Source organism: Maniola hyperantus, chromosome 9 (assembly GCF_902806685.2).
Source record: "Maniola hyperantus chromosome 9, iAphHyp1.2, whole genome shotgun sequence".
Classification (NCBI taxonomy): Eukaryota; Metazoa; Arthropoda; class Insecta; order Lepidoptera; family Nymphalidae; genus Maniola; species Maniola hyperantus.
Window position 1 is genome coordinate 3496109 of NC_048544.1, and position 25050 is coordinate 3521158.

At 40.0% G+C, this 25050-nt stretch overlaps 2 protein-coding genes across 6 annotated transcripts in view; one reads left to right on the forward strand and one right to left on the reverse strand.

Annotated features, from left to right (window-relative positions):
• The window catches only part of LOC117985187 (uncharacterized), a 34885-nt gene extending 16943 nt beyond the window's left edge, over positions 1-17942 (forward strand). For all 5 annotated transcript variants that reach the window (XM_069500978.1, XM_069500979.1, XM_069500983.1 and 2 more), the window contains 19 exons: positions 428-601; positions 941-1061; positions 2063-2159; positions 3396-3595; positions 4154-4338; positions 5200-5301; positions 6042-6149; positions 7157-7302; positions 7702-7897; positions 9325-9492; positions 9733-9866; positions 10352-10415; positions 11777-11890; positions 12402-12518; positions 13337-13485; positions 14212-14327; positions 14879-14945; positions 15454-15538; positions 15719-17942. In XM_069500978.1, the coding sequence (XP_069357079.1) occupies positions 428-601; positions 941-1061; positions 2063-2159; positions 3396-3595; positions 4154-4338; positions 5200-5301; positions 6042-6149; positions 7157-7302; positions 7702-7897; positions 9325-9492; positions 9733-9866; positions 10352-10415; positions 11777-11890; positions 12402-12518; positions 13337-13485; positions 14212-14327; positions 14879-14945; positions 15454-15538; positions 15719-15925 (2550 nt within the window). In that variant the 3' untranslated portion in view covers positions 15926-17942. The remainder of the gene's footprint in view (positions 1-427; positions 602-940; positions 1062-2062; positions 2160-3395; positions 3596-4153; positions 4339-5199; positions 5302-6041; positions 6150-7156; positions 7303-7701; positions 7898-9324; positions 9493-9732; positions 9867-10351; positions 10416-11776; positions 11891-12401; positions 12519-13336; positions 13486-14211; positions 14328-14878; positions 14946-15453; positions 15539-15718) is intronic.
• A 347-nt stretch (positions 17943-18289) lies between these two features.
• LOC117985134 (HMG box-containing protein 4) lies at positions 18290-25015 on the reverse strand. The gene is made up of 8 exons (XM_034971824.2): positions 24917-25015; positions 24599-24842; positions 24042-24187; positions 23147-23268; positions 21763-21868; positions 20660-20748; positions 19828-19971; positions 18290-18878 (listed from the first exon to the last, which is right to left on the reverse strand). The coding sequence occupies exons 1-8, from the start codon at positions 24924-24926 to the stop codon at positions 18714-18716; spliced, it is 1026 nt and encodes a 341-aa protein (XP_034827715.1). The 5' UTR covers positions 24927-25015; the 3' UTR covers positions 18290-18713.
• Between the last annotated feature and the right edge of the window lie 35 nt (positions 25016-25050).

Consider the following 25050-nt stretch of genomic DNA (forward strand, 5'->3'; position numbering starts at 1 on the left):
ATTATACACTGCTCCCGAAATTGTATCTAAGGGCGGTTTCAGACTAGCGTTTTATACGCGCGTATGAGCTCGTTTTTGGAAGCGCATGTAGCGCATGTATAAGCGCGCCTTTTGGCACACGCTCAACTCGTACGAGCGTTGACGCGCTTCTAAGCTCGTATAAGCGCGAGCCGCGAGAGACACCTCCCCGCAACACCACCGGTTCGAGCGAACACGCCGAAATATGCCCGTATACGCGAGTCCGGTTTTTTGAAGCGCGTAATAAGCGCTATAAGCGCGAAACGACCGTATACGCGCAAAAAAATACGCTAGTCTGAAACCACCCTAAGTCAAGAACGTAAGATTTACAATTTCAAATTAAGTTTAGTCAAAAATATTGCATGACCATAATGATATTGATATTTATCAAGTACAATATTATTTGCAGAACATGGACATATCGGTAGTGACACTAGCGGTGGAGGCCGCGCCGGACGACTTGCCCCCGGCTGGGGACCTGTCCTACCCACCCATCAAATTGGGGATGACGGTGTATGCCATGAAAAACGCGTTCGGTACCTGGCTAAGAGCTAAGGTTGTGGAGATACAGCCTAAGACGCATGTAAGTATTTGTCTGCCTTCCTCAAAATATCACCTGTATCAGAATTTTTTCGTTTCCAAGCAATCGCCTAAAATAATGTTTTGATCTACAAACTAAAAGGGGTTCTGATCTTTAAAAAACTTCAGTGAGAAATCCTCCAAAAAGTAAATTTTAAAAATCCTTCAAGAAATTGTTTTGGAAGACTGACTCAAACAGTATTATGGAAATTCACTTCCTAAGATGATACAATATAAAAATCTTGTTTGAATTGAAAATGACTTAAAAATCTATGCTAAAGATGATTTAGATTTCTAAAAAAAAAGTTTTTGAAATTCTTTCATCATAAATTTTCCATTTCAGAACATGGCTTTCACGATGGTTCGCGTGAGGTTCGAGCACAAAGTGACTAAGAATCCCTTCAAAACGTTGCCGGCCCGGTGTTTGTCATACTTCGAACCGTCCGAAGTCAGGATGACTATCGGTGAGTATATGTCGGAAACACACTTTTAAAAACCGCCCCCTATATCGCACCCCTATCTCTACATTATTAAAAATAAAATAAAATCCATGCGGTTAAGCAAGTTATTGAGAAATCTAAGGAATACAATAAGCCGCTCTACGTGACTTTTATCGATTATAGCAAAACGTTTGATTCCTTGGAACATCTCAAAAATATGGGCTAGTTTGGAAAGACAGGGTATCAACAATATAATATACACGAACATCCTGAGGAAAAATATACGATAATAGTAGAGCAAAAAAAAATACTAGAAAATTTAGGAGGAATTTTGGGAACTCCCAATAAAAAGAGGAGTTCGTCAAGGTGACCGGCGGGGTGACGTAAAACGTTGCAGTTGCGACAGCAACGCGACAGCAGTAGCAATCCGACAGTTCATTTGCTGTCCCTCTTCTTCTTCTTATTTTGCTTTGTGGCTATTGCTCTCTCTCTCTCTCTCTAGCCGTACGTTTGACAGCAATGATCGCGAGATTTACGCCTGTCGTGAGATACGTAATCACCCCGCCGCGCCGGTCCCTCCTATCTCTGCATAGTATAAAACAAAGTCGCTTCCCGCCGTTTGTCCCTATATGCTTAAATCTTTTAAACTGTGATTCAAAAGGAAAGGTCCTTTTTTTTCTGTGACACACAACATCAGAGCATCAAGTTCCAGCTCCATAAAGTCAGTAAGTGTGAGCGAGAGGTCTGATAAAAATGATTTATGACCCAGTTCGCACGTTCGTGATGGACCGACTATAAGGCGCCGTCCTATTGTCATCGCTCGTGCGATGATGCGTGCGTCCGACGAAAATGATCGCGCGTCCCGTGCGTTCAAACAAACTGTTCTACTGAATGTCCTATTGAAAATCGCGCGATCATGCGACGCGTTCATGTTGTATTTCATCGCACGATGAAATCGCATCGCATCATCGCACGAGCGATGACAATAGGACGGCGCCTAACAAGTTTTGTTGTCTTGTTTGTAGGTACTCGTGTGATCGCATTATTCAAAGACATCAGTTGTAGACAGGCGTACTATTCTGGGATCGTTGCCGAAATACCAAACCCTGTCAATAAGTATCGGTAAGAGGATTTTGATTAAAATTAAAATAACTTTTCTCAAACATGCATGGAAATATTGTCATTATTTCGAAAAAATTAACACGCGAAGTATCGAATTTTCGGACGAAGAAAATCAAATCCATTGCAGGGACGTTTTTTTGAATTTGGAACATTACAACGCTGCCGCAATGTCGTATGAAACGGCGTGCTGGGGTTATTAAATACTCTTTGATCGGATCTCTTTTGTCATTCTTGGCATACCGTAGTCTCTTTGCTTAGTACAAATTGCGTTTACGTGGCTGTAAAGTCATAAATGCGTTTGCCTGTCGGCACAGAAAATAAATATTTCATCTCACTCGCTCGGAAAGAATCCGTTTGCCCTTTGAAATCTGAGTGGAAAGTGGTAATTTTGCTCGCTAGCGCGCAAAGTACGAGTTGAAATTCGAACGTGACGAACTGTGGTCTATGGTTGCGTACCTACTTAATTTTTTCTTTCTATTAAAAATACCACATAATGAAACGTTCAGAAACGCGGTTCATCCTTACAGTCTTTACTATTATTCAATCAATCAATCAGCCTGTTTGCGTCCACTGCTGGACATAGGCCTTCCCTGGAGCGTGCTGTTTCCCCCCCTTAGGGGTTCAATTTTCAAAAATCCTTTCTTAGCGGATGCCTACGTCATAATAGCTATCTGCATGCCAAATTTCAGCCCGATCCGTCCAGTAGTTTGAGCTGTGCGTTGATAGATCAGTCAGTCAGTCACCTTTTCCTTTTTTATATTTAGATTAAATTAAATAATTCATTTCTATTTTTATTTAGGTAATTAAATTAAACATAATCTGTTTCAGCTTTATTGAGTAAACAATATAATGAAGTTCATTGAATTATGAATTTTTTTTTTGCGTTGAATTAACGCACCTGAAAAAAACATTATTCATTTATAGAACCTTATTGAATCAGAACCTCCTTCATTGCCTGACTTGTGGCCTATCAATATAGAAACTTCTTATTGAAACCTTCACGGTAGTGGCGCCTCTTGTATTAAAATCATCTAGCGTTTTTATCGCTGTAGTGAGATGAAAAGTTGTGTGTTTCGCACGGCTGCAAATTTATTTGTGCTCGAGCCTTTGAATTCCTCGCTACGCTCAGGATTCTAACTTTGAACCTTAGAATCCTTCGCTGGGTCGGAATTCAATACAAACTCTCGCGACAAAATAACAAGTTTGCAGCCTTGCATAACAAATAACTATTGTTAGGTACCTAATATTCTTCGACGACGGCTACGCACAATACGCGCCGCACTCCCAAACGCGTCTGGTGTGCGAGTTCTCGTCGCTAGTGTGGGAGGAAGTGCACCCATACTCGCGCGACTTCGTGCGCGGCTACTTGCTCGCTTATCCCGAGCGGCCCATGGTGAGGCTGCACGCGGGGCAAAACTTGAAGACTGAGTGGAGAGGTAAGTTCAAAGCAAAAAAAAAAAATTGAGTGAATACGCATCTCCTAGGCAAGCATGCTCCAACTTAGTGTAGAGGGCATACCATTTGTATTCGCCGCTGACAGTTGGCTGCCTGCTAACAATTAAGAACAAACTTCTTTGCAGCTGCCACTTCGAACATCATTCGGAATACATTTAAAAAACCCTTCTTTCTCTCAACACATCATGAGCCAGAAGGGAGTGGATCTATCGCGGCATTACGCGGCTTGCACCGCTCTACGTAGAGCTGCAGAGAAATCGCAATCACAATCATATTCCAACTCAAGACGTATACATTCTAGCTACGATCAATCTCTCACATGAATCACCAAAAGCAATGCAAGTCGATGGCGAAGTTCAACAACTACTTAGTTCGTAATCGTCTACGTATCCTTTTTAGTAAAATCCTTGATTTTTCGTAACCTGACGTCATTTGTTCTATTGTGAGTCGTAATTAGAACTGAAACATTTAAAATCGATTTGATAGTAATACTAATCGATTATTGACTCGTGTTTGATCGATTATTTCGGTACGGATAGGCAAGTGGTGGTCGTCCCGCGTGGTGAGCGTGGACTCGTCGCTGGTGGAGGTGCAGTTCCTCCGCTGCGACAGAAGAGAGTGGATCTACCGCGGCTCTACACGTCTCGCGCCGCTATACTTAGAGCTTCAGGCTGCGGAGAGACACCGCCCCAGGGCTTTGCCCCGCGCACAGCCATCAGCGAGGGTAAGAACATATATATTCATATAATATAGCTCTAGATTTGTACTAAAGCTTGAGTAAAGGATCTTTAAATATTTTGGCCCCATTTAATCTAAGTCTCTTACTTAGATCAAAGGAGCCAAAAATAAAAATGGGGTAATATGGGGTCTAATTTAAAAGACTGAAATCATTTTCCAGAATCTCCTATCAGGGGTTAAACGAAATTCCTTTTCCAGAATCTCCTACCAGGGGCAAAATGGGGTCTAATTGAAAAAACGAGAATCCTTTTCCAGAATCTTGTACCAGGGGTAAAATCGGGTCAAAATTAAAAGACAAATCATTTTTCAGAATTTCCTACCAGGGGTAAAATGGGGCCTAATTTAAAAGACTAAAATCATTTTTCAGAATTTCCTACCTGGGGTAAAACGGAGCCTAATTTAAAATACTAGAATCCTTTTCCAGAATCACGTACTGGGGATAAAACATGAACATTATTTTCCTGAATCTTCTACTGGGGGTAAAATGGGGTCTAATTTAAAAGGCGAAAATTCTTTTGCAGAATCCCTTTGCAGGGCAAAATGGGATCTAAATTTATAAAGACGAAACTTTCCAGAAGAGAGACGACATCCAAACAAGAGACCCTATCTATGTCCAGCTGTGGACATCTATCGGTTGATGATGGTAATGCATACGCATGTCACCCACGCTATCCCGCACCGGGTTAGCGCGGGGGCTGCGCGGGTGTGCGGGGCGGACCTTTCCACTCATGAATTCCCGTTTCCACTAATTTCTCATAAATCCCATACATTGTATATTATGGAAGAAATAATTCTGTCTCCATTTACTTCATAGAAAGTTTATTATAATGTTAGATATATTTTGCAGACAAACATGCCGTACGTGGAGTACACGCGATCAGACGAGCAAGCCAACAAGCATCCGCAGACTGCACTACAGCGGCAACAACAATTGCACCAACAGAACGAAGTATGTCATTTTGTAAACAATCACTTCTTATTCAAAGGGGAAAAAGGAACCCTAACCCAGTCGTGTATTGACCCTTCAAAGTAAACAAAACCTACTTACCTACTTCCTTGCGTTCTTCCTGTTGACCTAGAATCATTAAAAGCAGGTAGCAATGTCTTAAAGTACAAGCAAATGGAAAAAAAACCGGCCAAGTGCAAGTCAGGCTCGCACAATGAGGGTTCCGTACTACAGTTGTATTTTTTCGATATTTTGCAGGATAATTCAAAAACTATGATACATAAAAATAAATAAAAATCTGTTTTAGAATGCACAGGTGAAGACCTTTCATATGATACCCCACTTGATATAGTTATCTTACTTAGAAAATTGAAAATGCTAATTATTAGTTCATGACCACAATTTAACTTTTTTTGTGTGATGTAACCACAAATTCACGGTTTTCAGATTTTTCCCCGAATGTCAGCTATAAGATCTACCTGCCTGCCAAATTTCATGATTCTAGGTCAACGGGAAATGCCCTGTAGGTTTCTTGACAGACAGACAGACAGACAACAAAGTGATCCTATAAGGGTTCCGTTTTTCCTTTTGAGGTACGGAACCTTAAAAATCCGGAAACCGTGAATTTGTGGTTACATATTAAAAAAATGCTTTTTTTTGTACGATGGCACGGAACCGTTCGTGTACGAGTCCGGCTCGCGCTTAACCGGTTTTTCTTCTCGTTCATTAGTCATTTTTCGCAGGAAATACGCCGACAGCGCGCTGTGGCCAAAAAATCGACAGCGCTACCACCACCGCCGCCGCCGCAGTCGAACAACGCTAACCTGGACAATGTCACTAGCAGAGTTGTGGTTAGTATATAAAAAAAAATTAACAAAAAATCTTTTTTATTCGAATAAACTTTTACAAGTACTTAGTAAAGTATCCCATTTTAGTGACGTAACGAATATTCGCATTCGCATTCTGATTTCCGAAATTACTGCGAATATAATTTTTTTTTAATGTAATAGTTGTTTAATAAAACAAAATCCATTAATTTCTTATGTTATTTAATGTAATAAAAAGTAACTTAACCTCGTAATCACATTACCAGTCTTCTCATCATTTGGTAACGGGACTGCCGCCAAGGTCACCAAGCCATTAGACAAAAACTTATTATCACAGTACTACCACTTTTATAGGCTACGCCGATGTACTTGCGCAGACATCTTATTTTTTAATGACGTGAAAATATCTAACTAATCAGCAGCTAAATTGCTTATCACTGGTCAGGTCAGTGAAGAGGAGGAAGACCACTGGCACTGGCCGCATGCAAGATTGTAAAGGCGTTTCCATAATGGCTTCGATGAAGCCAAACTCACACCTAATAAACTGTTGCCTCATTACTTATTGCTTTATGTGAATAAATAGCGCGCGTCCGTCCGTTGTTATTGCGTATGCCCCATGTTTTGTACGCGAGCGAGATAGCACGAGTCTATGTTGTTCTTGTGTTTAAATCTTAACGTCAAGCAATAAGGTCTGTATTTCATTCGTGTACTGTGGTTTTAGTCCGCGTTGAGTTGCACTTTTCTGCGCAAACGAATTTTGCTGGCTCCATAATGCGCTGAGCAACTTTAATTTGTGTACGAGGCCAACCGTCAAAGTCCAGGTGTCTGCTTCATTCATTAGCATGTTTTTTTTTAAATTCATTATAGGTATACGCTTGACCACAATCACACCTGATGGGAAGTGATGATGTGGCCTAAGATGGGACGCGTTTACCTAGAAGATGCCTATTCACTCTTGTTTGTATGTAATGATGCATGAAGCGGAATCTGTATGTATTGTGTCCAAGTTATAACATGTGATATTGTTTTAGTACTACACGCCAAAGAACGCCGTGAAACCGCATAAATTGACGCCGCATACCTGCTCGCCCCAGTGTAAGCGAACGGACGTGCTCGCACTCAAAGAGCTGCGCACCTACAACCCGCTCGCTAAACCGCTGCTCAGCGGCTGGGAAAGGTAAGTCTGCATAGAGAACTAGACGAAGAACGCACTAAAGTCACAGAAGTCGACGCGGCATACCTGCTAGCGCACGAACGTGCTCGCGCTCAAAGAGCTGCGCACCTGTGACCCGCTCGCCAAACCGCTGCTCAGCGGCTGGGAAAGGTATTTATTTGCTCTTCTATTTCTGCTACGGCAGCCAAACACTACGATTTTCTTTGAGATTGATTGAAGTTTAACCGCAAATTATCTGATAGTTCCAACCAGGTACAGAATAATCACTACGCAAAGACGTTTGAATAAACAGCGACGAAATCAGCAGTGCAATTCAGTTCACACATCGCTGAGGCCTAAAATTTAATATACACATCTTTCTCCCTCGCTCTCTTTCTCTCTATATGAATGTTTGTTGCGCAGGCAAATCGTGCGCTTCAAGGGGAACAAGGCGGTGATGTACGTGGCGCCGTGCGGGCGGCGCCTGCGCGGCGTGCGCGAGCTGCACCGCTACCTGCGCGCCACGGACGCGGACATGCCGGTGGACCTGTTCGACTTCTCGCCCACCACGCACTGCCTGGCCGAGTTCGTGCTCAACAAGTGCTTCGTAGGAAAGAAGGTGAGGCTCTATCTCTGCGGCGTAGTGGCTCAGCACGCGGCGCCTGCGTGATAATGGCGCATATCATAGACTGAGGATTAAATAAATACAGAAGCTTGGCTGATATCTGTGTTTGTACAAGGCTTAGGCCTCTTTTTAATTCGTAGATTGAAAAGTAAAGTCCAATCAACTACTGGACGAGATTGCCCACTAACTTTGTACACAGTACACAAATGAAGACGTTTCATCGATAGGATTCAATCAATGGACAATGGGGTCGATTCTGTTGTACACAATCTCTAAACTAAACTAAATTAACCGGTCTAAATCTAGTGCTATCCTTTTCCGCAAGCAACAATATGAAAGGGATGGCAATATATTTAGACGTGTCATTTTAGTTTAGTTTAAGAGATTGTGTACAACAGAATTAGCCACATTGTTCTATGCTAATTTAAATTGCGCTACAATCATGTCAACCGACTAAGATATAACCAATGTTCTTTTATATCATATCGTGACGCATAACATTAGTTAGACATTAAACCTTTCTATAGAACTGATAACTTACTAAAATTAGTTTGCAAGATTGGGTTTCTTAATTTATTCATAATGTACGTTCTTAAAAATGCTTACATAGAAACAATTTATACAACTTGTCAGTCTGTCTGCTTGGCTGTTTATTTTATCACCTTTTGAAATCCATAGTTTGGTACAATGTCTAGCTAGGATAAGTGCACTTTTTTCCTAATTTTCCTTTTTGCACACGGAGTTCCGAGATCTGAAACGGGTAAGGTTTATGCTTAATTTTTGATGAAAATTATTATCTGTTCCTCAAATACTTACTTTCTGGCACGTTATTCTGAGGGCCTCTTTCACGACTTTCACTTTCACCTTTCTTTCTTTCACCAGATAAACTTTATCGAATGAACTAACTTCGTGACTTCGTCCGCGTGGACTACACAAGTATGAAACCCCTATTACCCCCTTAGGGGTTGAATTTTCAAGAATCCTTTCTTAGCGGATGTATACGTCATAATAGCTATCTGCATGCCAAATTTCAGCGCGATCCGTCCATTAGTTTGAGCTGTGCGTTGATAGATCAGTCAGTCAATCAGTCAGTCAATCAGTCAGTCAGTCAATCAGTCAGTCAATCAGTCAGTCAGTCACCTTTTCCTTTTACATATATAGATATTTCTCTTTTATATATTTAGATACAAAGGATAGGATGCTACAAAGGTTTTGTAATCCCGTGGGATCTCTTTGATTTTCCGGGACCAAAATTAGCCTTTGTCTGTCCGGTGGGGCGCGCATCATGGATTAAACTATCTATATCGAAGTTTCGTTTCAAAAATCGGTATGCTTGAACAAAAAACCTCTTTTTCTTTCTGAACTCCGTTTGAAACACGAGGGGGGTGGGGCTATAATATAAAGTCGAAACATTGTTCCAGGATCTGTCCCACGGGAAGGAGATTGTGCCAGTTCCATGTGTAAACTACTATGATGATTCTCTGCCGGAGTTCTGTTCCTACAACACCGAGCGCACGCCGACCGCCGGAGTTCCGCTCAACCTCGACCCGGAGTTCCTGTGCGGCTGCGACTGTGAGGACGATTGTGAGGTGAGCTTATTTGAAGTATTATTGTTTATCCCACGGGAAAGAGAATGTGCCGGTGCCGTGTGTGAACTATTACGTTGATTTACTGTCGGAGTTCTGTTCCTACAACACGAAGCGAACGCCGACCGCGTGAGTTCCGCTCAACCTTGACCTGTGCGGCTGCGACTGTGAGGACGACTGTAGTCTTCCAACGTTGTCTTTCCGGTTAACTTCTAATTGGTTCACGTAATTTTTGTTTAACAGGACAAAACGAAGTGTGCCTGCTGGCAGATGACGCTAGAGGGCGCCCGCACCATTGGCTACGACGGCGACGTCGGCTACGTGTACAGAAGACTGCCCGAGCCCTTGCCTTCCGGGATCTACGAGTGTAACTCCAGGCAAGTGTCACGTACTGATGTTGTTACGTACAAATTGTACGCGATACCACGAATTCTATGTATAGTACGCGTCTGGTTCCGATGGCAATGGGGGGGGGGGGGGGTTTATGAGGCGGGCCGGGCGGGACGCCCGTACAAAATATATACAGTATGTCAAATGTTGTAATACAATACGTTACGTTATTTTTAACAATAACTTGACTAGTTATGGTACCGTAATTTCTATTTTATCGACATTTATTACGGTTGAAAAATTATTTTGCTACTTAGCAAAAATAAAGTGTTATAAATTAAAAATACAAGTTCTACAAGTCATGTAAAATCCTACAAGTCTTGTGAAATTATTTGATAAATACAAAGTTCTTGTAACTTGTGAGCTTGTAGACTTGTAATATTTGATAAACAGGGCACAGGTCTGAGAAGAGCCCACAACAAACTCGGCCGGGTAATAAAATGGCGAGTTTCAAACAAATTTTTCATTTCAGGTGCAAATGCAAAAACACATGTTTAAACCGCGTCGCTCAACATCCTTTGCAGCTCAAGTTACAGGTAAGTCAACATACTAGTTTTTCTTGTGTATTCAAGAAATAATTTTATGCTCGAATTTTATTTTTACGAATATATAATTTTTTTTAAAGTTATTTAGATAGTGATACAGGATTTCTGGCATCATTTTTACCCGACTTCAGAAGCAAAACAATAATTAGGCGTCATAACAAATGGAAGATGTCAAAAATAAAATAAAATTGAGACAAATATACAAATATATACAAAACGGTGATAGCCTAGTGGTTAAGATGTCCGACTTCTTTTCGGAAGGTTGGGGGTTCGATCCTGGGCACGCACCACTAACTTTTCGGAGTTATGTGCGTTTTTAAATCAATTAAATATCACTTGCTTTAACGGTGAAGGAAACCATCGCGAGGAAACCTGCATGCCTGAGAGTTCTCCATTTTCTCAAATGCGTGTGAAGTCTGCCAATCTGCATTGGGCAGACTATGGCCTAAACCCTTCTCACTCTGAGAGGAGATTCGTGCTCAGTAGTGGGCCGGTAATGGGTTGATCAAGTATATACAGGTACATCCATAATCTTCTAAATATATAAAAGGAAAAGGTGACTGACTGACTGATCTATCAACGCACAGCTCAAACGACTGAATGGATCGGGCTGAAATTTGGCATGCAGATAGTTTTTATGACGTAGGCATCCGCTAAGAAAGGATTTTTGAAAATACAACCCCTAAGGGGGTGAACTAGGGGTTTGAAATTTGTGTAGTCCACGCGAACGAAGTCGCGAGCGTAAGCTAGTAATATTATAAAAGGGAAAGTGTCTATCTGTCAACTTTTCACGGCTCCACCGCTGAACCGTTGTGGATAAAATATGGTACTGAGATGGCTGGCATCCTGGAGATTTCGACAAGATAATCAAAGGATTTCCACGGGATGTTCAAAAATTTAAAATTATGACTAAAATTAGGAGCTGTTTACGAGGTACTCCGACGACCGAATCATACTTGACGCTTCCATACCTCGTGGTAAAGGTGAAGTGCAGGGCACTCGTGGTCCTTCCCCAAGTAAGTCTGTCCTGCACTTCAGGTCGTAGCATACGTACCGTGATTTTTTTGTGGCGACGTATCAAGAAATCGTACCGTCCTGTCCGTTTTCTCGTCCCATATATTTTGTCTCTGTGTTTTTATATGCAACGATGTCAAAAATCGTTCCGTTCCGCCCGAAGTGAGAAAAAACACGTTATGTACCAACAAATAGGTAAACTGTTCTCCGTGTGTGTACGTAAGTAATGCCGCCAACAGAAGTCGCCGGATGGAGCCGCAGTGAAAGAAAACTCATAGCCACGACCACTCTGCCCAGAGAAGAAGAAATAGTTTAGAACTTTATGTGTTTATTTGAAGGTATTCAAGACGATGAACCGTGGCTGGGGCATTCGCGCACTGAACGACGTGCCCAAGGGAGCTTTCCTGTGCATCTACGCGGGCAACCTGTTGACTGACGCCACGGCTAATTTGGTAAGCGTTGCTTTGTCACAATAGAAGCACAGTTTTGTATAGAAGCAGGCGTTATTTTGCGGAAGTCCATGATATACAATTTTTTTTTATTCATTATAGGCGCACGCATGACCACGATCACACCTGATGGAAAGTGATGATGTGGCCTAAGATGGGACAATGAACCTAAAAGCTTAATTTGCTATAATCCGCTGAAACAGATTCGACCTGTTTCAGCGGATTATAGCAAATTAAGCTTTAGGTTCATTGTAGAAGCACAGTTCACGTCAGTAAAGATATAAGTTACGAACATGTTTGTATCACAAACATGTTGGTTGGTGTCTCAAAATGGTTAACACCCACTGAGGTTTTTGTCTCTATCATTTATATGGGTTTACCGAACAGAGAGAGCCCTATACTAACTTATTTTCGTGGATAGAGTATATCAAGATCCTTGCATGTTTGTCGATATGTTTACAATGTTTGTGTGTGTGTGCAATAAAGTATAAATAAATAAATGGTATATGAATAGGACGGTCTGAACGAAGGCGACGAGTACCTGGCCGAGCTGGACTACATCGAGGTGGTGGAGCAGATGAAGGAGGGCTTCGAGGAGGACATCCCTGACAAGATCAAAGCCAAGGACAAGGTAACGATTTGTTTCTTCTATACGCAGCATACAGTACGCGGCAGAAAATAATATACATAGACCTTTAGAAGGAGATAGCGGATTCGTAGAGCATTGTCTCTCTCGTTGAGACCGACAAAACGTCATAAGTATGAGTGACAGAGACAACACTCTACAAAGCGGACATGTTATTCTAAAAGTCGACGTACATTACTTTCTGCCGTGTACTGTAAATCTGCTCGCAATTAGTACAAAAAATGTACCGATATTATTATTCTATCACTACCCATGTGCTATAGAGTGATTGTTTGTTGGTTTGTTCTTCAATCACGTCGCGGCGGTGCAACTGATCGACTTGATTGTTCTTCAATCACGTCGCGGCAGAGCAACTGATCGACTTGATTGTTCTTCAATCACGTCGCGGCGGAGCAACTGATCGACTTGATTTTTAGCATGAGTATAATAGAAGACCCTGGAGTGGCTTAACCTACTTTTTTATCCCCGAAAACCAAAGATTTCCCGCGGGGTTTTAAAAACCTAAATCCATGCGGAAAAAGTCGCGGGCACCAGCTACTAGAATCCATATTTTTAATATTATAAATCCGAAAGTGTGTCTATCTGTCTGTCTGTCTGTCTGTCTGCTAGCTTTTCACGGCTCAACCGTTCAACCGATTTTAACGATATTTGATACAGAGATAGTTTCCATCCCGGGGAAGGACATAGGCTACTTTTTATCCCGGAAAATTGAAAAGTTCCCACAGGATATTCAAAAATCTAAATCCACGCAGACGTAGTCGCGGGCATCAGCTAGATATAATTCAAAGACATGTTGTTCGCAGAAAGAGTTAGCAAAGAAAACGACAGAAGAAGACGATTCCTCGTCGTCGTCGTCGTCGTCGTCGGAAGAAGAGACCGGCAGCAATAAGAACGAGCGAGAAGATGGCGACTTTGAGCCTGGTTTCATCGGATATGGCGTTGCAGAGTTCAAGTGAGAACAGTTCTTTAAAAACTTCTTTTTTTCTAAGATTATTAGCCATGTTAAGTGACAAGTATTCCCCTTTCCTCTCCAACTAAGCGTCAAGCTTGTGCTAGGAGTAGGTACGACAATAGTGCAACGGGCGGGGTTTGAACCGTCGACCTTTCGGTTTTCAGTTCACTCCTTTACCGGTTGGGCTATTGAGGTTTATTCAAAAGATGCACAGTCATTCATACTTCCATGCTTCAGTACTCTTATTGTAAATGCGAAAGTGTCTTAGTTTGTTGGTTTATTGGTTTGTCCTTCAATCACATCGCAACGGATTGACGTGATTTTTTGCATGAGTATAGATAAAGATCTGATGGTGAGTGACAAAGGCTACTTTATATCCCGGAAAATCAATTTTTAAACACCTAATTCCACGCGGACGAAGTCGCGGGCATCAGCTAGTAATATTATAAATGCGAAAGTGTGTCTGTCTGTCTGCCTGTCTGCTAGCTTTTCACGGCCCTACATTTTAACCGATTTTGATGAAATTTAGTACAGAGCTAGCTTACATCCCGGTGAAGGACATAGGCTAATTATTTTTGATGTAGTCAAATACCCAATTAGGAGACATAGAATATTTCCTCATAATTTCAAATGTCCACCACTTTAGGCTATGTATTGTATGACAGTCAATCACTGTACTGTTTTATATGCATAGATAGAAAATACAAAACTGTTGGAATTTTCCAGCAAACGTTTGAGAAGAAGAAACTCAAAGAAGGAGGCGGAGGAAGCCAAGCAGCAAGAGAAGGAGAAAGGAGCCAACGCGGACGATGAGTGTATCACCATCAGTGACGACGAAGAAGGTATCTATAGTCCGCGACAGCTCGAGATGGCAATGGGGGTATAAGGTGGAGGGACGCCACGCACACCCGCACGCACCGGATTGGCACGGGGGCTGTGCGGGGCGTTCCCACCCCGGTTGCCATCTCAACCTGTCGCGTACTATATACTTACCGCATGTACGATAGTAATATATACTCTTATCCACGGAAAGTAGTATAGCGCTCTCTTTGTTACATAATCCCATACAAATGATAGAGCCAAAAATATCCGTGGGCGTTAACCATTTTGGTGCCTCAAAATGTTCGAAATTCTATTCGAAAACCATTCGAAATTCCATTAAAAAGCATAGTTTCGTTTGTGATTAGTTGGTAACTCAAAATGGTTACCGCCCACTGAGATTTTTTTGCTCTATCATTTGTATTGGATTACGTAACAGAGATAGCGCTATATTAATTTCTTTCAGCGGATAGGGTATAGAAGTTCCAACAGGATTTTCGAAAACCTAAATCCACGCGGACGAAGCAGCAGGTATGATCTAGTAGAAAATAAATATGATTTATTTTTGTTTCAGTACGCGAGCCGTCGTGTTTCACAGCTGCGGCCGGCATGGGCAAGAATCAATTCATCTCCAAATATAGGTAACGTAACATCGTGTCACTACTCATAATATTCCATTAGCTGCTCGATTCCGGTAGGATGACTGCTACAATGTCACGATCGCAATCTTCTCTGATTGGTTGACGCTCGCTCACTATTGGCTACAATGCATTGTTGCAACAAGAATAGCACAAAATCAGCCAATCACATCTCATACCGCGTTTACACCAACTTCTAATATTCATTAAATTTTCAGTGTACCCTAGTCGCGGAAAGAAGGTAGTATAGTGTTCTCTCTGTTACATAATCCCATACAAATGATAGAGGCGAAAATCTCAGTGGACGTTAACTATTTTGAGTCACCGGCCAATCATTAACTTTTTCCGCGGGTAAGGTGTATAACTTCTATCTATATCTTCTACTGTCGTACCCATTCGCCCATAGTATAAATTATGATAATTAAAACCGGTTCTACTAAATGTTCGACCTTAAATCAAGGTGCTTTAGGTCTATTTTACTCTGACGTTATTGTTTTACCTTACCGTGCAGATCAGTCCGCACTCTGTTCGGCGAGGACGAAGCGTGCTACATCATGGACGCTAAGGTTCAGGGTAACATCGGACGATACCTCAACGTAAGTCTATCTTTATGTTACCTATATATATTTATAGAGTGCACTAAAATTTAGTCTTTAAAATTTAAAAATCATCTTCCGTCCTTTTTAGCAATATTAAAAGATACTCTTAATTTAGTTTAGAGAAAAACATCAGAATCGACGCCATTATTCATTAATTCATTATCATCTGTATTCCAGCACTCGTGCACACCGAACGTGTTCGTGCAGAACGTGTTCGTGGACACGCACGACCCGCGCTTCCCGTGGGTGGCGTTCTTCGCGCTGCACCACATCAGAGCAGGCACTGAGCTCACCTGGAACTACAATTACGACGTGGGCTCGGTGCCCGGGAAGGTGCTGTATTGCTTCTGCGGCGCGCCTAACTGTAGGGGACGACTGCTTTAACGTGGTTACTAGTTTTCATCATATTATACTGCTTCCACGCAGCAGTTAAAAAATGTTACTAAACATTTTATCGCAAAATAAAACATTTTATTACAAAAGTTACGCAGCAGTTAAAAAAAGTTACTAAACATTTTATCGCAAAATTAAACATTTTATAACAAAAGTTAAATGTTTCCTTGTTAATGTTTACTATATCTTACCCGCCGAAAGAAGTTAGTATAGTACTCTCTTTTTTATGTAATCCCATATAAATGATAGAGGCAAAAATCTCAGTGGGCGTCAAGCATTTTAAGTTACCAACCAATGATAAACATGTTTTCAAAAAACACTCTAAGTTCAATTAAGAACATAGTTTCTTTTTTTGAGAATTTTGCCTCTATCATTGTATGGGATTAGGTTACAGAGAGAGCGTTTTAATAACTTCTTTCCGCCGATAGGGTATAACATTTGCTAACAAATTGTTACTTTTGTTAGAAAACATTTGCCCACATCTAATTCTTAAGACCATTTTTTCTTTCTTTAAAAAAAACTTTATCTAACATTTCCTAAGTGCTGTGTGGAAACACCTATTATAATAACATGACAAGATAGGTAAACTTAGCGTAGCACCAAACTTGTGGTGATAATCACATTTTTGACTGGCTGACTTATAACGCGTAAAATTTAACTCCTCACGCGCCATTTTAACTTTTGTTTTTGTCAAATTTCAAGTCAAAAGTACGATTTTAGTCCTTATTTAAATGGCGCGTGAGGAGTCATTTTGTACGGACTATTGCAGACATTGCAGTATTTTATAGCTTCATTAATTCAGCCAATATAGCTCGTGCCAATAAAAAAACAAATCGTAAATGGCATCAATCATTCCCTCTCACACACTGTACCTGTAATATTGTGCGAGTGAGGACGAATTATTAGTGCCACCAATTTCGATTCATTTCTTTATTGGCACGAGTTATACCAATCGATTAAAATTAATAAATCTGTCCTTGGGAGATTTACGTCTCTAACATGAACCTTATTTTTACAAACTAAGGTTTATATTAGATTTTTCTTGTAGTAACTAAGAGGCAAAACTTAGTGATTTTAGTTATTAGTTATGTGACATAACTTAATAATTTTCATAGGTATACCGCAGAAGTAGCATTAATAACTTTTATGTTTGTTGTGTTGAACCTTTTCGACCACGATTTCACTTTTCGTTATCTCAAAATCGACTGATTTAAATGTGTGAGAAGTTGGGACTGATCTAGATTTGTTTTCTTTCGAATAATTAAATTTTATTTTTTAGAAAAATGAGAGTATTGTTGTGTTGTAAAGTGATTGTAATTCTAAGAATCAAATTGCATTTTATAAGTTAGCTATATTGAACTTAGCATAGTGATGTCTAGATGTATAAACTCTGTAATTTATTTAGTTAATTCCAACTCTGGATGGAGAATATTTATGATATTACTGGACTAGGTGAATGCAGTTCTATTGAAGTATAGATACTTATACCCTATCCGTAGAAAGAAGATAGTATAGCGCTCTCTCTGTTACGTAATCCCACACAAATGATAGAGGCAAAAATGTCAGCGCGCGCTTACCATTTTGTGGCACCACCCAATCACAAATGAAACTATGTTTTCTAATTGAATTTCGTATTTTTTTTTAAACATGATTGTTATTGGTTGGTGACTCAAAATAGTTAACGCCCACTGAGATTTTTGCCTCTATCATTTGTATGGGATAACGTAACAGGGAGCGCTATACTAACTTCTTTCCGTGGATAGGGTATAGTTTATTCCAGCTTTGGATTGGAGACTGTTTATGAAATTATTGGACTGGATTACTGACTGCATGAATGCAGTGTACTGCAGTATAGATACTAGAAAATCAAAACGCTGTTGTTAGAGTTTCTGCTTGTAACTAATGTAAAACCAATAATTTTATGTATGAGAACGTCATAGACCTATAAATACGTACGTATTACATATATGTAAGTGACTAATGATTTAAATAAATTTTGAATATACACGAGTTTTTATTTATTAATAACTAGCTGATGACCGCGACTTCGTCTGCGTGGATTTACATTTTTCAAAATCCCGCGGGAACTCTGATTTTCTGGGATAAAAAGTAGCCTATGTGTTAATCCAGGGTATTTAATCCAAAGGGGATTGGGAAGGATGGGGATGGGCTGTGAAAAATTAAAACCTAACACACATTCGTTATGAGTAAATTTTAACATGAAAACCTCCAAGGGTTCCAAACTTGAGAAGAAAAACAAACTCAGCCATGTAATATTATAAATTCACCTATTTACAGCTATTAACCTGGTTACTGGTACCAGCTTATTTGGTTAGTTGAATAAAAAACGCTTGCTATTTAGTCAAAACTTTATTTCTGAAAACCTCTTGCAATTACAGTTAAGGCCTGAAATAAAGCAATTACCGGCCGAGTAATACTGGAAAGCCGAGGCGAAGTCCAGGACTTCTTAAGTGACTGAAAGGAGGAGGCGCTAGCAGAGTCGTTTTAAACTAAACGAGGTCGGTAATTGCTATTTCGGCCGAGACTTGTATTGTATAGTGGTTTACTGCCATTTGGCAGTTTTAGGAAACAAATAAAACTTGAAAATCTATTGGTCATTAGGTACGTAAATATAGTCCACGACAGGTTGAGATAGCAATCGGGGGGGGTATGAGGCATACGTCACCCTCGCTCGCCCGCGGCGGGTGTGCGGGGTGTTCCTTCCCCGATTGTCATCTCGACCTGTCGCGTACTATATCTACGGGATAAGCAAGACTGCCTACAGTCCGGGCATGATGTACGCGATGTTGTGCAGCGTGTCCTGCAGCAGGCGCTGCGGCGGCGCGATGGCCGGCACGGCGCGCGTCACGGCAATCAGCGGCACCAGCGAGCACAGCAGCGTGTCCAACAGGACGGACACCGAGCCCGACACTGCGATCTGACCCTGGAACAGGACATCATCAACTTTTAAACCATTTGTGTATTTATTTTATTGGATAACCGAGGGAGATCTGGCTATCTGGATAGCCAGTTCTTAATCTTGCAACATTTTTTAAGCCCATACTAATATTATAAATGCGAAAGTGTGTCTGTCTGTCTGCTAGTTTAGTTTTTCACGGTCCAATAGTTTAACAGATTTTGATGAAATTTTGTACAATATCATTTTGTATAATTTTGTAGCTTATATCCCAGGGAAAGACATAGGCTACTTTTTATCCCGGAAAATCAAAGAGTTCCCACGGGACTTTTAAAAACCTAAATCCACGCGGACGAAGTCGCGGGCATCATCTAGTTGTATCTACTTACGTCAATAAGCACGCAAATCGTCCGAGATCAAAATAAATACTACCTATTAAACAAGATGATTTATCTATATGTCACACGTTATGGACAAGGGGTAAGTAGTGTGACGAATTTAGCGAAGTCATAACATCAAATACAAAAGGATGAAACAGAACAGGAGAATGTTTTTCAAGTGAAACTTTTGTATTTGAAAAATAAAACAATACGGTACGTAACTTTTTATCTTTATCAAACATCAAAACGCGCCCTTAGTATGCGATATTCTATGAAAAACTGGATAGTGACGTAACATCATAATGATGTACTTTTTTAGTTTAGTCGATAATTTAAAATGGTTAGTACACTTAAAAACGAAGGACGTAAATTTTACGTATTTTGGAAGACCTTTTATTCAATAATCGCTGAAAAATAATTTATTTTTGATGTAGTCAAATACCCATATGAATTATAATCAAGTCAAGTATCTGATTGGGTTTGATTAGGTCAAATAGATTGGGCATAGTTGGATCAGTTTTGGTCAGATTGAGACCACACCACAACCAGCAACATTGGAGATAGAGTTGGCACATGCCTATGACAAACATAGATACCTCGTGTTCCTTCAGGCGTTCGCCAATGATGGCCAAGCTCTCGCCCAACAGCCGCAGATGCGCCGCCACCTCCACCGCGCCGCAACCCGTCACGCGGTACATGCCTGACCCGGTATTGGCCGCAGAGTTGGCGCTTGATACCGGCTTTAAAAAAAAAGTGGGATTAAAGTGATAATCACACTTGAAAGTTAAACAAAAAATAAATAAAAATCTTAGTTTGCAAAAAAATATTTATCACAAACAATTTTGACCACTGACTCCCAAAGAAGTAGAATAGTAGAGAGTAGTAGAATATAATAGAATAAAATGTTTTTTTATTCATGTAAACTTTTTACAAGTGCTTATGAATAGTCAGGTAGTTTTAATTTACCACTGGTTCGGAATACCGTTCCTACCGAGAAGAACCAGCAAGAAACTCGGCGGTTGCTCTTTTTAATTTTTCAATTTACAATGTAAAGTAGTAGAAGTAGAAACTGTGTCATGAGAGCCGCCAATTGAGTTTGCCTTCTTCTTATTTCTTCTTTGAGATTTCTTCTAGGTAAGCGCGCTCCATCTTAGGCTGCATCATCATTTGCCAGCAGAACTGATTGAATAAATTAAGAAAAAAAAAAAGACCGTTGTGATCGGTACCAATTTTTAAAATTCCGTCTCAGGGTGTACCATGTGTTTCCCTAGCTGGTAGGTTTGCCATAGAGCGGGGCAGTAGCAGATTATGTGCATCCAAGTCTCGTCAGACTCCTGGCATGGTCTGCAGATTGCAGCTTGGTCTCATGTTGTATTTAAAGTTAACTTTGCGGAAGAGAAGAAACAACAATATATCTGCAATACTCACAACGAGCGCCTGTTGCGCGACGGGGGAGTGCTTGGGCGGCGCGCGGTTGGCGGGCGGGCGTCCGGGCCCCGGGTGTTGAGGACGAACGCCTGAAAAACAACATACTTCCATATTTACTAACTAGATGATGCCTGCGACTTCATCCGCGTGGATTTAGGTTTTTGAAAATCCCGCGGGAACTCTTTGATTTTCCGGGATAAAAAGTAGGGAAATGTCCTTCCCCGGGATGTAAGCTACCACTGTACCAAATTTCATCAAAATCGGTTAAACCGTTGGGCCGTGAAAAGCTAGAAGAAAAGGCAGCTAGCTTGTGATGAAAAGTACAGAGATGGAGATTTGGTCTCGGAAAATCAAAATCCCCACTGTATTTCCAAAAAGCTTGAATCAACATGGACCAAGTTCCGGCCTCACCTACTTAGGTACAATATATTTAACAGCAGATTGACTGAAGATACAGCTTGAGATTTCACACTACAACATAATACTTCCACTGCGAAAGGATTTTGAGAGCTTCCAACAGGATCTATAAAAGATCTAAATTCACGCAAATTCGCTTGATCCAGCTAGTAATTAGTCTCTTGTTCAATGAAAATTATTTTAAAAGGAGAAAATATTCAGCAATAGATTTAAAAACAATTTTTTTTTAATTCATGCACCTCAAAAGGAAAAAAGGAACCCCTATAGGAATCACTTCGTTGTCTGTCTGTCTGTCGTGTCTGTCAAGAAAACCTATAGAGTACTTCCTGTGGATCTACAATCATGTGGTAGGTAGGTAGGTCTTATAATACAAGTAAAGGAAAAAAATCGAAAACTGTGAATTTGTAGTTACATCACAAAAAAATTAAAATGTGTTCATGAACAAATAATTAGTAAGTATTTTCAATTTTCAAAGTAAGATAACTATACCAAGTGGGGTATCATATGAAAGGGCACATCACCTGTACATTCTAAAACAGATTTTAATTTTATATATTTTTATGCATAATAGTTAGGTTTTGATTTATCGTGCAAAATGTCGAAAAAAAATACCGAGTACGTACGGAACTCTCGGTGCGCGATTCTGACTCGCACTTGGGCCGGTTTTTTTGCTATCTATAACTCACTTGGGTTTGAAATAATCTTGTTGACCATGGGCTGGTTACTTTGTTCCTTTTGTATCGCGAAACGCTTTGCCTTGCGCTTCCACAAGTAGCGTTCATTGTAATTCACCTGAAAAAAAAATTAAAATTACATCCATACTATTACTATAATTTACTATATTATTATTTACTATTTTACTATTTACTTCTACTATTTACTATTTTTTTTTTTTTTTTTTTTTTTTTTTAACAGGAAAACTTACAGCTAATATGTAAAAATGAATAGGTAAAAACAGAAGAAGATTAAAGCTAATGACAAGTTTTCACAAATAGAATACACATAAGAATAACAAAAAAAAACTCGACTGGGGGAAAGAAAATTCAGGGAGAAGTAATAAAATAAAAAAATGAGAAACGAGATCTGGCCAACGAATTATTTAACTGAAGTATGAGCGTTAAAGAATTTTACTATATATTACTATTGCTATTTACTATTTACTATAATATTATAAATGCAAAAAAGTGTGTGTGTCTGTCTGTCTGCTAGCTTTTCACGGCACAACCGTTCAACCGATTTTGACGAAATTTGGTACAGAGACCTAATTGAATTGTGTCTTGCATCCCGGGAAAGAACATAGGCTACTTTTTATCCCGGAAAATTAAAGAGTTCCCACAGGATTTTTAAAAACCTAAATCCACGCGGACGAAGTTGCTGGCATCATCTAGTTAATAATAATCAAAATCGATCAAAATGTCGGAATTCGTTCATTATTTTGAATGTAGTATAGATTCTTAATAGTTAATAAACTAACTATAGTCGACGCATTTTATCGAGTTATCTGTCTGTTTCGCTCGCACTTAAAGGTCGTAGGTAGCTCGACGACTTAAAATGCGTTGACTTCACATTCAATTACACACACATTCAAAATAATGAACAAATTCCAACATTTTGATTATGATTAAGACGCATATTGAGAGAACACACAACATAGGATTCCGTACCAGAAGGGTGCCAATAGGACCCTATTACTAAACCTCCACTCTGGCTGTCTGTCTGTCAGTGGACTGTATCACATGAACTGACAGATTTTTATTTAAAGAACACAAGAACAAAGTGTCTTCCAATAAGGTATCTTAACTATAAACTAAGCTAAGTCAATGGACAGATTCTTAGGTATAAGTACGTTTATAAGTTTAGGTTAATATAATATTGCTTATTAGCCTCTTTCATAGGCTAGATTGTAATGGTAGTAAAGTACTGGTGACAGTGCTTTACGACAAAAAAAAAAAAAAAAAAAAAAAAAAAAAAATGAACTGACAGAGACAGTGCTCTACAAATTTGCTATCTCTTTCTAAAAGTACATTACTTTCGACCGCGTCCTGTAAATGATTTGACATTGACTCTTACATTAGCCCACATTTCGCCGAGTCTCTTGGAAATGGCAGAGAAGTCCATATCGGGATGTTTCCTCAGCAAGTCGTTGCGCGCCTCTTTAGCCCACATCATGTAGGCAGTTATGCGAGTCTTGCCTGTAATAAACACTCCAATTATTTACTTAGATTTGTATGGAAGCAGGTGTAATTTCTTGAACAATTTGCAGCCGAAAGTAATGTGCATCGGCCTTTAGAATGACAATCGGCTTTATAGAGCGTTGTCTCTGTCACTCATACTTATATGACGTTATGTCGGTCTCAACGACAGAGACAGTGCTCTACAAATCTGCTATGTCCTTCTAAAGGTTGATGTACATGACTTTCGGCCGCGTACTGTACTTTATATGGTTGAGCGCCATAACAATAGGAAGGTCTTCCGAGCTGGTGTTATGCCCAATTTAATCTAGCTGGTGTATCTTGGAAATTATACATAGTTAGTTTTAGTATATGCAGAAACCGAAACATATGTCGAATATTTTTACATATAAAACATTTCAAATATATTTAATGAAAACTTGTACTTTTTGGAATACTTGTCACTTCCTCTTTGATTGTTGGCATTTTTGGGTAGCTGTGGATTTCAACATTCCACATAAACCATTGTTCTCCAGAGATTGCTCTTAATACGATATTCTAAAACCACTAAAATATTGTTTACTAGCTGATGCCCGTGACTTCGTCCACGTGGATTTACACATTTCAAAATCCCGCAGGAACTCTTTGATTTTCCGGGATAAAAAGTAGCCTATGTGTTAATCCAGGGCCTAACCTATCTCCATTCCAAATTTGTAGTAATGTGCATTCCAGTAGTTTGTGGAAAAATAAAGAATGTATGTGTGTGCTTTGCTCTAGAAAGGAAAGCACCAAACCTTTATCCTTCCTCTGTGCCTTAGCCCTCCCTACGACCCGACCGTCTTTAATGACAAGTTTCTTTTTGCTCTTTTCCATCATGTACAGGGAGTTGGCCGGTGTACGCGCAGAGCCTTCATCAGATGCTGAGCTGTCAGACTCCATACTAAAAAAACACATTCTATATACAATAACTGTTACATAAGCTAGTAATAAACACAACGGTAAGCTAGTTCGCTCAATGTTGTATTCCTCAGGACTCATCACTACCCCTATTATAAATGCGAAATTGTGTTTTATTGGTTTGTCCTTCAATCATGTTGCAACTGATTGACGAGATTATTTGCATGGTTATAGTTAAAGACATGAAGCGTGATATAGGTTCCTATTTATTCCAGAAAATCGAAGAGTTTCCACAGGATTTAAAAAAACCAAATATAAGCGATCGTAATCGCACGCATCAACTAGTCAGTTCAATAATAATTTACTGATTTGAATAATTTCTTCCAGAGCTGCAATATTTACAAGTTAAATAGTGAAGTTATAGAGACAAGAAACAACCAAATAGTTAATATACCTTTCGCCCTGATCCGCATTATTCTCGTAATAATCTGATTCACTTGACGCGGTGCCAGCTTCCTCTACCGCTTTCTGAGGCTCCCGATATTCCACTGGTTCCTCGTGCCTTACATTGGAATACGTTTTCATCGGTGTTTGTCGGCGAAACCTGGTCTCAATGTCGTCTGGAGACTCGAAATCCATCAGCTTGGAGCTCTTTTTCCTCACTCGCCCACTGCGCGACACACCCGTAACTTCCAAATCTAATACAAATGGTAAGGTAGTTATTAAGAACTAACAATTATTTTACTTGAAAGTTTCAAGTAGTCATACGAACCTTCTTGCATTATTTTAAGTTTTAAAAGGTTTCAAATTTCAATTTTTCGTGGTAAACTATTCCAAACAAATCAAACAAATTCCAATTCCAAATGTCAATGTGTTAATGTCAACAAAACTTGTCAATCTTAGATG